Source organism: Nansenia antarctica (assembly GCF_963989245.1).
Source record: "Nansenia antarctica genome assembly, chromosome: 15".
Classification (NCBI taxonomy): domain Eukaryota; kingdom Metazoa; phylum Chordata; class Actinopteri; order Argentiniformes; family Microstomatidae; genus Nansenia; species Nansenia antarctica.
The window spans coordinates 6,495,244-6,507,076 of record NC_137685.1 but is presented as its reverse complement, the minus strand read 5'-3'; the positions used below and the strand labels follow the sequence as shown (position 1 = coordinate 6,507,076).

General features: G+C 47.5%; 1 protein-coding gene across 1 annotated transcript in view; it reads left to right on the top strand.

Annotated features, from left to right (window-relative positions):
- The window catches only part of itpr1b (inositol 1,4,5-trisphosphate receptor, type 1b), a gene marked incomplete at its 5' end in the record, with an annotated part of 117,872 nt that overhangs the window by 98,860 nt on the left and 7,179 nt on the right, over window positions 1-11,833 (top strand). Inside the window, 7 exons of the mRNA XM_080545715.1 lie at window positions 3,378-3,553; window positions 4,355-4,519; window positions 5,689-5,878; window positions 6,565-6,657; window positions 7,740-7,888; window positions 8,257-8,422; window positions 9,454-9,614. Of these exons, the coding sequence (XP_080401841.1) occupies window positions 3,378-3,553; window positions 4,355-4,519; window positions 5,689-5,878; window positions 6,565-6,657; window positions 7,740-7,888; window positions 8,257-8,422; window positions 9,454-9,614 (1,100 nt within the window). The remainder of the gene's footprint in view (window positions 1-3,377; window positions 3,554-4,354; window positions 4,520-5,688; window positions 5,879-6,564; window positions 6,658-7,739; window positions 7,889-8,256; window positions 8,423-9,453; window positions 9,615-11,833) is intronic.

Below are 11,833 nucleotides of genomic sequence, written 5' to 3'. Positions count from 1 at the left end.
CTGCAAGTTAACTTAACTGTTCTGGACTCGGAAGTCCCCGCTCTGAAAGTGATTGTCACGATTCAGTTTGCAGATCTTTACGACCTAAAATGGAGGCTGTTTGAGGTGTGGTGTGAGAGCTGCAAGACTGTGCCCTTTCAGAGGCCTATTTCTGCCATCTTCTCTTTTCTTCCAGGACCTGCTAGAGAAGGGCGACGCCTTCTCCACAGTTTAGACATAACACTCTTTGGTTCCGGAGGTGCTCACTAGTGACCTATTGGAACCTCTTTAGACTTGGTGTAAAGATGCTGTGTTATAAGACTGCATTTTTACTCATGTCGGCCACGGCCAAGTGTGAGTGACTTGCTTGTGCTTTCGGTCCGTCACGCATGCACTCAGTTTTCCCCTGGTGTCACTAAGATTTCCATTACAGCCAGCTAGGCTTCTCCACATATCTTTACAAAAGTTGTACAGCCATGTACATGTACTGCGCTCTCTGTGGCGCATACTGTCCTAAGTACTCGTTTGGAGACTGCAGGATGTAGTTTCAGGGTACAGGGAACGGGCTTGGGATTGTTATCGACACCCAGGACACCCATGAGGGATAATTGGAGCAGGTTGGTGTGAGATGAGTCATTTATAATACAGTCAGTCTTTGTCTCTCCTATATATCATTTATCTGTGTACTGCTGTGAGCCTTGCAGAGTGCCCAGCAGTACAGTCCTGTACAACTAGTCCTAAAAAGCCCAACAGTCATGGTGGGACAGGCATGCTCATCCCTGTCTGCCTCGTACCTCCCACTCAGAGAGGTGTGTCTGAAGGGGCACAGGTCTTCCTGCTCCAGCTGTGTTACGTCGGCCCTCTACCCTCTACCCTCTACCCTCCACCCTCTCACAGGCACTGCTGGAATGTGACCATGGACATAAGAGCACTGGCATTAGTTCAGTATGTGCCGCCTTTCGATGCATCGGGAAGATAGGATGGCTGGCATCCATGACAGTCGCATCTAGGAGGGAGTTTGGCCTAACTTAAGACATGGATTCAAAGCAACATCCTGTCTTGCCATTCAAACCAGGAAGATTTCCCTGTTAATATCAGGACCATGTGGGTGGAGAAAGAGTGAGGAGAATAGTGGCTGGCTATACTGTATCCTCCTACCCCGCTACCCCAGCTCCTGTAGCTAGTGGAATCTTTTTCGACTAGAGAGATGAATAGGGGGGTTTGGGAGAAAAGGCCTGTGACATCCAGCCCAGCTCATCCAGCCCAGCTCAGCCCCATGGCATCTGCTCTGCTCTGGGCTCCTGCTCCCCTGACGTGCCGTCAGCCTGCAGACCTGGGATCACTCCCAGACCATCCCTCATGAATTTCTCAGGAGCCCGCCCGGTATTTTTAGCAGCTGGGGTTATGTAACGATCACCTGTCATGTGATCTCCCCACGGAGAGGAGAGGAGAGGAGAAGGAGAGGAGAAGGGGAGGGGAGGGGAGGGGAGGGGAGGAGAGGGGAGGAGAGGAGAGGAGAGGAGAGGAGAGGAGAGGAGAGGAGGGGAGGGGAGAGGAGAGGAGAGGAGAGGAGGGGAGGGGAGAGGAGGGGAGAGGAGGGGAGAGGAGAGGAGAGGAGAGGAGAGGAGAGGAGAGGAGAGGAGAGGAGAGGAGAGGAGAGGAGAGGAGAGGAGAGGAGAGGAGAGGAGAGGAGAGGAGAGGAGAGGAGAAGGAGAGGAGAGGCAGAATGCCGCTCAAACCTCGCCTGTGTCGGGGCCCCTGAAGTGGAGACACGGCAAACCCGGATGACCTCGTTTTTCACACACACTTGCTTGACACACACACGCACACACACACACACACTCCACGAAAACAAAACACAATCACCCTTTGACTTTGTCCTTGTACTTCATAGAGCCGGGGACTTAGCCACTATGTTAGTGCCAGGTAGGTTCCTGATAAAGCCTCCGTTAGCCACAACACATTCAGATGTGTCACACTTTCCACTACCGTTGCAGTAAAGTTCAAGAGCTGTGCAGCAGTACCTTGGCCTTCGTGTGGGGAGAGGATGTGCCTGAGCATGTTCAACAGGTGAAGATACTGCAGAGGGATATCCCACACTGGAGGCCCTGGAGAAGATAGTGTACGCTGCTTGTTAGTGTAGCTCAATGTGTTGTCATCTATGATGAGTCAATTAAATTAGCTGAGTGATGAGTCAGTGCTTGTAGCGTTGGCTGAGTTTCTCTTTGAGTTCAGGACTGATTTGCATGGTACATGATATCTTGGGTATGTGTGAATAGATTCAGTCTTGCAGACACACAGAGTATAAATGAACAGTTCAACAGTTCTGTACTGGACCTTCAAAAGGGGTCTTTACATGCACCAACACATTTTATATGGATCTTAACGACCATATAAGAGTGCTCTCTCTGCGTACGTTTTGGGAAATGGAATATTTTTTTCTTCTTTTGGCTCTATACTCCCAACAGTTTGGATTTTAAATCAAACAATTACTACGAATACAAGTAGATGCATGCTTGAATCCTCTACACTTCACTTCACTTAGACTCTGTGTATCACAGTTTTCTACGCTTATATATCCAACTCATATATCATACTTTATGATCTGGTTTCCTGGCCTTCGTTAAGCCTAAGGAGACGGCATCACTGGTACATCTTTATTTACAAAGCCACACTGGGCAAACTCACTCCTTATCTAATCCCATATCACTCACCAACAGCTGTTATGGTTTTCACTCCACTAGATGGTTGCTTTACCGGGTACCCAGGATTTGCTTGGAACTTGGCAGAGCAACTTTCTCTTATTTTGTTCCCTGGTCCAGGAATAACCTCCAAACACACGACAGTTTAATAATCTCAATCGCCCTGGGAGAGTTTAAAGCTCTGGTTAAGAAATGTGCAATTGATATTCCTAAAATGGATTTTGTAATATTTATCTGTCGTCCCGTGTCTGGTTTTATTGTGATTTATTTTTCGAATTTTGTAACTTTGTACTTGTACTGGTGTGCCATCTTGGGCAGGGCTCCCTCGAAAAAATAAATAATAATAAATAAATAACTTATATATTCTGATATTCTCAGTTTTAATTCAGTTGTGTTTTCATTCCGAATTTCATTCATTAAGTTTTTGTATTTTTGGGGGGGGCATTTGAGTTACTTTTAGTAGTATCATAGCAAAGGGGGTGAATACTTATTGACTGAAGACATTGCGGTTTTCATTTTGTATTTGTTTGTAAACATAACACAACAAAAAAATGGGGGAAAAGTTCCAGGGACGTACGTGATGGCCCTGTATATCCCTCTCCCCTGTCACCACCACCACCACCTGTTTTAAGCCCACCTCTCTCCCTCTAACTTGTCTCCCTTCCCCCTCTCCTCACCCCTCTACCCCCTCCTCAGGCACCTTGGAGCCCCACCTGTCGGCCCTGCTGTGGGCGGCCATGCTGGTGTCTCTGGGCATCGTCGTCATCCTCCCCCAGCCCCACGGCATCCGGGTGCTCATCGCCTCCACCATCCTACGCCTCATATTCTCTGTGGGCTTGGAGCCCACTCTCTTCTTACTAGGGGCCTTCAACGTGAGTGTGCGCGTTTGTGTGTGAGCGTGTGTATGTGAGTGTGTGCGCGCATGTGTGTGTGTAGACCATGTGATACTATGTGCAAGTGTGACTAAGTAAGTTTGTGGGTCTTGTCCCAGGAGCCCTTTTGCCCTCAAACCTGTGGTCCATCGCTCTTCCTGCCCATGTCACTCATAGAGGATAGGTGTGGAGTGCGTCACCGTGGGATTCCATTCCACAGAGCTATGTCACTTGTGTGTTATCTAGAACGACTACACACTGACACGCCTGTTAAAGAGCTGTTGGTTGTATGGCTGCTCATTTATGGACAAGTGACAGAAAGTAGTTACCAAAATATGTTGGGTGTAAGATCTTCATTGATACCAGTGTGAATGATAGCATGTGAATGATGAATGAACACGGTCAAGTTGTTGACTTATCGATTGACTCGTTTCTTTCACTTGCCAGTCTGTGATTGTGACCCAGCCATTCGGTTGTTAAGTCGTGACGTGTTTCCGGGTCCAAAGTTGGCTGAGGCGCTCTCTTCGAAATGCCTCAGTAATACTAATAATTCATTATATTTATATAGCGCTTTTCCGAGGCTCAAAGACGCTGACAATATGGGGAAAACAGGAAAGTGCTGTGTCCCTTGTTGTATGAATAGATCCGAGTCTAAAAAACGATTGAACTGTCATTCTACCGCTGTACTACACTGGTACTCTGGTGCGGGGAATTTCTGATTTGGACCCGGAAATTGCTAAACGTCACGTTTTGACGTCAGACTTAACAACCGAATTCTCTCCATCCGCTGCTGCTCCTCAGGTGGCCAATAAGTTCATCTTCCTGATGAGTTTCGTGGGGAACAGAGGGACGTTCACGCGGGGATACAAGGCCATGATCATGGACGTGGAGTTCCTCTACCACCTGCTCTACCTGATCATCTGCAGCCTGGGCGTGTTTGTCCACGTCTTCTTCTACAGTTTACTGGTAAGACCAAAGCTGGAGTGGAGGGCCCAAGTTTGTTTGTTTGTCTCTGCTGCCTCTCTCTCTGCTGTCTGTCTCTCTGCCTCTCTCTCTGCCTCTCTCTCTCTGCCTCTCTCTCTGCTGTCTCTCTCTCTGCCTCTCTCTCTCTGTCTCTCTCTCTGCCTCTCTCTCTGTCTCTCTCTCTGCTGTCTCTCTCTGCTGTCTCTCTCTCTGCCTCTCTCTCTCTGTCTCTCTCTCTGCCTCTCTCTCTCTGCCTCTCTCTCTCTCTCTCTCTCTCTGCCTCTCTCTCTGTCTCTCTCTCTGCTGTCTCTCTCTGCTGTCTCTCTCTCTGCCTCTCTCTCTCTGTCTCTCTCTCTGCCTCTCTCTCTCTGTCTCTCTCTCTGCTGTCTCTCTCTGCTGTCTGTCTCTCTGCCTCTCTCTCTGCTGTCTCTCTCTCTGCCTCTCTCTCTGCTGTCTCTCTGCCTCTCTCTCTCTGCTGTCTCTCTCTGCTGTCTCTCTCTCTCTCTGCCTCTCTCTCTCTGCTGTCTCTCTCTGCTGTCTCTCTCTCTCTCTGCCTCTCTCTCTCTGCTGTCTCTCTCTGCTGTCTCTCTCTCTCTCTGCCTCTCTCTCTCTGTCTCTCTCTCTGCTGTCTCTCTCTGCTGTCTGTCTCTCTGTCTCTCTCTCTCTGCTCTCTCTCTCTGCTGTCTCTCTGCCTCTCTCTCTCTGCCTCTCTCTCTCTGCTGTCTCTCTCTCTGCCTCTCTCTCTCTGCTGCCGATGTTTTGGGGACACACACATACACACCAGGGTTCCCGTGCTGGTCTTAAAAAAGTCTTAAAGTCTAAAATCCAGCAATCCAATCTATAAGGCCTAAAAAGCCCTAAAATGTTAGTTATTCGGTCTAAAAATGAGGTGCTAGGTCTTAAAAATGAGATCCTGCGAGGAAAATCAGTCCGACCACATCTATTTACGCGGAAATTAATCAAGCTGGAACCAAGAAAAAAGCCAATTCATCACCTAATTTCATCACCTTGAGGATGACAAAAAAAGCTATGGTGTCGCGAACAGGTCTAAAATGATATTCAAAGAGGTCTAAAAAAAGGTCTAAAAAGGTCTTAAATTTGACTCGTTGAAACTTGTAGGAACCCTGACACACACACACACACACTGAACTCTCTCGTTGTCTTGCGTCCAGCTGTTTGATCTGGTGTACAGAGAGGAGACGCTGCTGAACGTGATCAAGAGTGTGACCCGTAACGGCCGCTCCATCTTGCTGACGGCCGTGCTGGCCCTCATCCTGGTCTACCTCTTCTCCATCGTGGGCTACATGTTCTTCAGGGACGACTTCCTCCTGAACGTGGACAGGTTCCCCAACAAAACACTAGGTAAGACTTCATCCTGAACGTGGACAGGATACCCAATAAAACACTAGGTAAGGTCAGACCACATCCCCAAACATAATGGCATACTCTCCCCTCCCAAGCCTCAATGGTAAATGGTAAATGCGCTGCACTTATATAGAGCCTTTTTTGCTGCTCCAAAGCGCTGTACAACGGCCTCTCATTCACCCATTCACACACACATTCACACACCAATGGCGGCAAGCTGCCATGCAAGGCGCTGGCCCGCTCACTGGGAGACATTTGGGAGTTTATAATGGTTGCATGCAATGTGTCTATCCAAGGCAAATAGGCAAATGTGGTCCCTCCGAGCTCCCCCACCTAAATGTTAAATGGACTGACTTATATAGCGCCAAATTCCAAATGGCCTCTCATTCACCCGTTCACACACCAAATGGCGGCAAGCTATCATGCAAGGCGCCGGCCCGCGCGTTTGGGAGCAATTTTGGGGTTCGGTGTCTTGCCGAAGGACCTCGACATGTGGTCAGCCGGGGTTCGAACCGCCGATCTGCTGACCTTGTGATCATTAGACGCCAGCTCTACCTCCTGCGCCACAGCCGCCCACCTCTTGCATAGTTATGCGTCGACAACTTTCAGCCAAAGGAAGATTCTTTTTACAACCTTAAACCCAGACAGTTTCCCCTGACCATTTTGTTTTCCTGTTTTGATAGAGAGCGGGGCCACTATGGTAAGAGAGTTCCTGAATTCTGAAGTGTGTCGGAAGGACGGCAGGGAGAACTGCTCCACCGAGACCGTGGTGGAAGGTATGTGTCCAAGAAGGAAAAGGTGCATGTGGTCTAAGTACGTATGCATGTCCGTGCATGTGTGTCGACGGGAATCCGTGAATGTGCGTGCGTGTGTGTCAAGGGGTTCCTTTGCCTCTGTGCATGTCCGTGCGTGTAGGTCGACGGGGTTCTTTGCATGTGTGTGAATGGGAATGCATGCATTTGTGTGCATGTCAAGGGTTGCCTCTGTGTCTTCATATACCCCCCTGAGTTGACCTCTCCCCTCTGGAGGAGACTTCCCATAGCACTGAGACATAAATCTGGGCAGTGTGGTGGTCATGGGGTTTAGACCAGACCAGGCCTGACTTTGTGTGTGTGTGTGTGTGTGTGTGTGTGTGTGTGTTTGTGTGAGAGAGAGAGAGAGAGAGAGAGAGAGAGAGAGAGAGAGTGTGTGTGTGCTGGAGGACCAAGCCAAGAGGGAGAGGAGGGTGGGAGAGAGGGGGGGGAGGTCAAAGGTTAATTACGGTCAGGCCTAGGCAGGTCGACGGGTCCACTTTGGGGGGGTGCAGAGGGCAGCGCTCAGAGAGCTCCATGCATTTGAACAAACCCGTCTGACCTCGTTCGTTTTAAAACTTTCTCCCAATCAAAGACGAACCCGACTACTACCTTAATGTGCTTAGCCGACCTTTGCAAAGCTTGATGCCAAACCTCACGTAGGCTTTGGCCACCAGGCGAATTAATGATGCTAGTCTGATGACTTGTATTTGTTCTGTGCTGCTGGGACAGTGGGAGGTCTGTTAAAAAGTGAATTAAGTAAAAAGTCTCGTCTTTTAAGTTCATGTTTTGAGTGTATTTTGTTTGCTAAGCCCTGTCCTAAACGACTAACGACCTTGATATAATGTATCGTGTATGATAACTGAGGGTTAAATGATGTTTCTGTGCTCACCATTGGATAGTAGCCACTCTTAAGTAATAATTACCGTCGGTGATACTCTCACGTCTCCAGAGAAAACAGTGGAGATGAGTTAGAGGATGTGTGGGGAAAGCGTCAGAGGATGCTCTGTTGTTTTCCATGTGTGATACACGGGCCCTTGTGTGTGTGTGTGTGTGTCCCTCTTCAGCTGCCATAGCCGCCCAGCCGTCAGCGGTGGTGATCGAGGACAAGGAGAGGAGCTGTGACAGTCTGCTCATGTGTATCGTCACCGTCCTGAGTCACGGCCTGAGGAGCGGCGGTGGCGTCGGGGACGTCCTGCGAAGGCCGTCGAAAGAGGTGCGCAACACCGTCATTAGGAGACGATTCGGATGAACTCATCCATTTATATGTCGGTTCAACGAAGTGGTCGGAAATTGTAATTACATACTACATATCAGGGGTGCAAACTCGTCACTTTTTAGCCGTTTTAGTCGTTTTTACCTCAAAATAGGTCAACAATTTTCATAAATGTTCTTTGTTTTCCAGGCAATCACCAGTTTGCATCCCTGACATATACTACATATTTCAGATTGCATGTTTATGTTCTCTGACAAGAAAAATGCTACTGTAGTGTTTGTTTTTCCTGAATATTGACTTGAGTTACGTTTTCATGTGTGTGTTTCTCAATAGTGTATCTGTCTTCCCCTTGTCTCCTCTGTTGGCAGGAGCCCCTGTTTGCTGCCAGGGTTCTCTTCGACCTGCTCTTCTTCTTCATGGTCATCATCATCGTCCTCAACCTCATCTTCGGAGTCATCATCGACACCTTCGCAGACCTGAGGAGTGAGAAACAGAAGAAGGAGGAGGTCCTCAAGACCACCTGCTTCATCTGTGGTGAGAGAGCCTGGGCTGGGCTGGGCTGGGCTGGGCTGGGCTGGGCTAGCCTGAACTAGGCTAGTTTGTGGGTTAATGTTTTAATACTCCTACGGTTCTATCCTTGTCACACTGGTGTCATTTGGGCTGAAGGTACGTCTGAGTGCCGCAAATATCCCCATGTCAGACCTAGTTTGAGTCGAGTTGAGTGTGAGCATTAGAGAGTGTTAGTGTTAGATGTAGATAGGGAAGTCTGAACCTGCACTGCGAGTCTGCGTCTGCAGGGTTGCATGCCTCTGCGCCGGCCTGTTTGCAGAATGGGGGCTGTGCTGTTTTGCTCGGTAGTGTAAACAATGCACCGCCCCCTCTTCCCAGAATGGTTAGTCACGGCGACGCGGAGGAGGAGGTCTTCCTGTTGCCACGCTGGTCTTGACCATATTAGTCTGCAGCACACACACTCACACACTCACTCACTCACTCACTCACTCACTCACTCAGACAATACTCCTCTCCCAAAGTGCACTGCAAATGGCAGTCTTGTCACACAGCAGTACATTAGCTGTTTTTCTTATGTTTTTTTGTCATTCTTTCCAGCCAGTGTTAGGCAATGCTGATTGTAAGTGGGTGAGAGGGTGAGAGGGGGTGTTAATGGCGAAAACATTGTTGTTAACGATACAAAGGGAAATAAAGAAAGAAAGAATTTGGAGACATAGAGAAGCAAATGTTAAGAGCCTTTGCCGATGTTCCCTTCCTGCCGATGTTCCTCCACAGTGCGTGAATGTGTTCTTCCCCATTCTAGGCTGCTGTTGGATAGTCATGCTGCCTAAGATCACGGCAATCACCAGACTGATACTAATGCATGACTCACTATTGCCACACATGCCTTTGTTTTTATTTACATGACATCATATCATATATTTGTTTATTTCTTCTCATGTGATTCACAGTATGTTCTTTTGTGTGTGTGTGTGTGTGTGTGTGTGTGTGTGTGTGTGTGTGTGTGTGTGTGTGTGTGTGTGTGTGTGTGTGTGTGTCTGTGTCTGTGTCTTCAGGCCTGGAGAGAGACAAGTTTGACAACAAGACGGTGACGTTCGAGGAGCACATCAAGGTGGAACACAACATGTGGCACTACCTGTTCTTCATCGTCCTGGTGAAGGTGAAGGACTCCACAGAGTACACCGGACCAGAGAGCTACGTGGCAGAGATGATCAGGGTACGAGCGCTACGTGTATGAGGATCAACACGTCTAGAATAGCTTCAACCTAACTCCTTACTTCTCTTGATTATTCAATCTGTGATGGCATGGATGTGGTCACAAAGAGATCGGTATCTGGGAGTTGACAGTTGCATCTCGATGACATCGATGTCTCATCTCTATGTCTGGGCTTTGATCAACTATTTCTTCCGATGATACATTTCTAGAAAAACCTTATTTTTCCCCGGAAGGGAACTTGAGTTGTAGTTGCCAGCAAGACAGAAAAATAGTCACAAAAAACTATAATCAATAATTAAAACAAAAGTTATTAACAAGCAATAAGTTAATCAATGGAACAAAAAAAGTCATGTGATACTCCATGTCCAGCTAAAGCTTCAAGACTAACTCATCAAATAAATCAAATAAAATACTAAGAAAACATTAGTACAAGTTACAGTACTTCATCTGTTCATGCTGTTTGTGTCCCAAGATGAGCTGACGTCAGTCTTTGTCTTGATGGCAAGGTTTTAAACAGTTCTGCATAGTACTGAACATTAGATGGTTGGATTGGATTTAGTGGAAGATTTATTTTGTAAGATGAGTGAATATAAAGCAGCACTATTACAACATTTCCTTTCAGAAAAGATCCTGCATGCACCTTCGTAGACTTTCGTAGACTTGACTAAAGTTATCCTTTATTACTTAACCCCATTGTTGAGGTAATTTAGATCAGTTTTGTGGGGTCAGGGAAAGTTTACTTATATGGCTGTGTTTTTCCACCCAAGTCTTTGTCTCAGCTGGCCCACAACAGCACCAGTACTGCATTATGTAATCCCCCACCTTTTGTGAACTTGAATACCCTCAAAGTTGGATCACAACTGTTTAGATTTGTGAATGAATAGAAATCTTAATGTGAATTAAGAAATCAGCCAGACCGTGGCCATTGGCATGGAATGTGTTAATCCCCAAAAGCAGCCCTGCCTTGTCTTAGTCATCTCCCTTGCATGCACGCATGCACGCACACACACACACACACACACACACACACACACACACACACACACACACACACGCACACACACACACAGAGCGTTCCTCCAGCCTCACCCTGCTCCATCGTGTCTGTCTGATGACTGCCAGACCAGGAGGTAGCCTCATGATTTCTGTTGAGCAGTGTGAGAAACCCTTTCCGTGTCCCTCTCCTATCGTGACGTTAGAATTATACGGTTCTATCTCCATTTTTGTCAAAATTGAGTTTTTTTACATAATCTGATCCATTAGGTGTTTATTAATGCCTGTGTGGTGTTATTTTTCAAATGTAGACATTTTTGAGTTAGTCATTAATCAAATACAAAGGTTCCATCTCACAAAACATAATGGAATGTCAAAACTTTGACGCTCAATATCTCTGAACTGCCCTAAGCGGAGATAGAACCTTATAATTCTAAACTCACGCTATACCAAGTTTGTGGCTGTTCCACTGAAGACCTATTGACCTCCTCATCTGAGGTCATACACGTCTCTCTTTCAACATACGTGTTTATATCTGTAATCAAAAAATAGAATCATTTGGCTCAACTAGAAGCTTTTCAGGGGGAAAAAAAGTTAAACACAAACATACAAGTGTATAGGCGAAATGTGTCGCTCGATAAGGGGTTTCGTTAAGATGCTTCGAGTGCTTCTAAGCGCTAGGGCTAGGCAGTATCTGTTGCTTTTGAGTAAATGGAGAGAGAGAGTTCTAACCGTCAAAGGAAAGCCCCAGCTTCAGAGGTGGTTAGCTTTCCTGACGCAGTTCGGTCGGTGTTGGTGTTTCTGACACACTTTTCTGATCAGGCACCAGTCAGTTGGCCCAGTTCCATTTAGCCTCTTGTCTTTGTCAGAGGCGTGCTGCTGCCGGGTCTTGTGAAGAATCACCTGATTTTTTGGATTAGCATCCCCCCCCCCCCCCCCAACCCCTCGTTCCCATTAGCCTTTGACCCCACAGAGCCCAACAGAGCTTGTCTGGCCATCGGGTTTAAGCTGACCTCTGGCAGATGCACATGATGAGTGAGACGTTGCTGACCCATGAACTGACACAGTCTGCCGTAACGTAACCCCTCTCTGCATCACGCAAAGCGTTTGATGTTGGGCTTCGGCGACTTGACGTCAAACGAGGTATCTTCTTCTAACTCTCACAGAGCTTCATATGAGGCAGGTACAGCAGACACTCACTCTCTCTCTCTCTCTCTCTCTCTCTC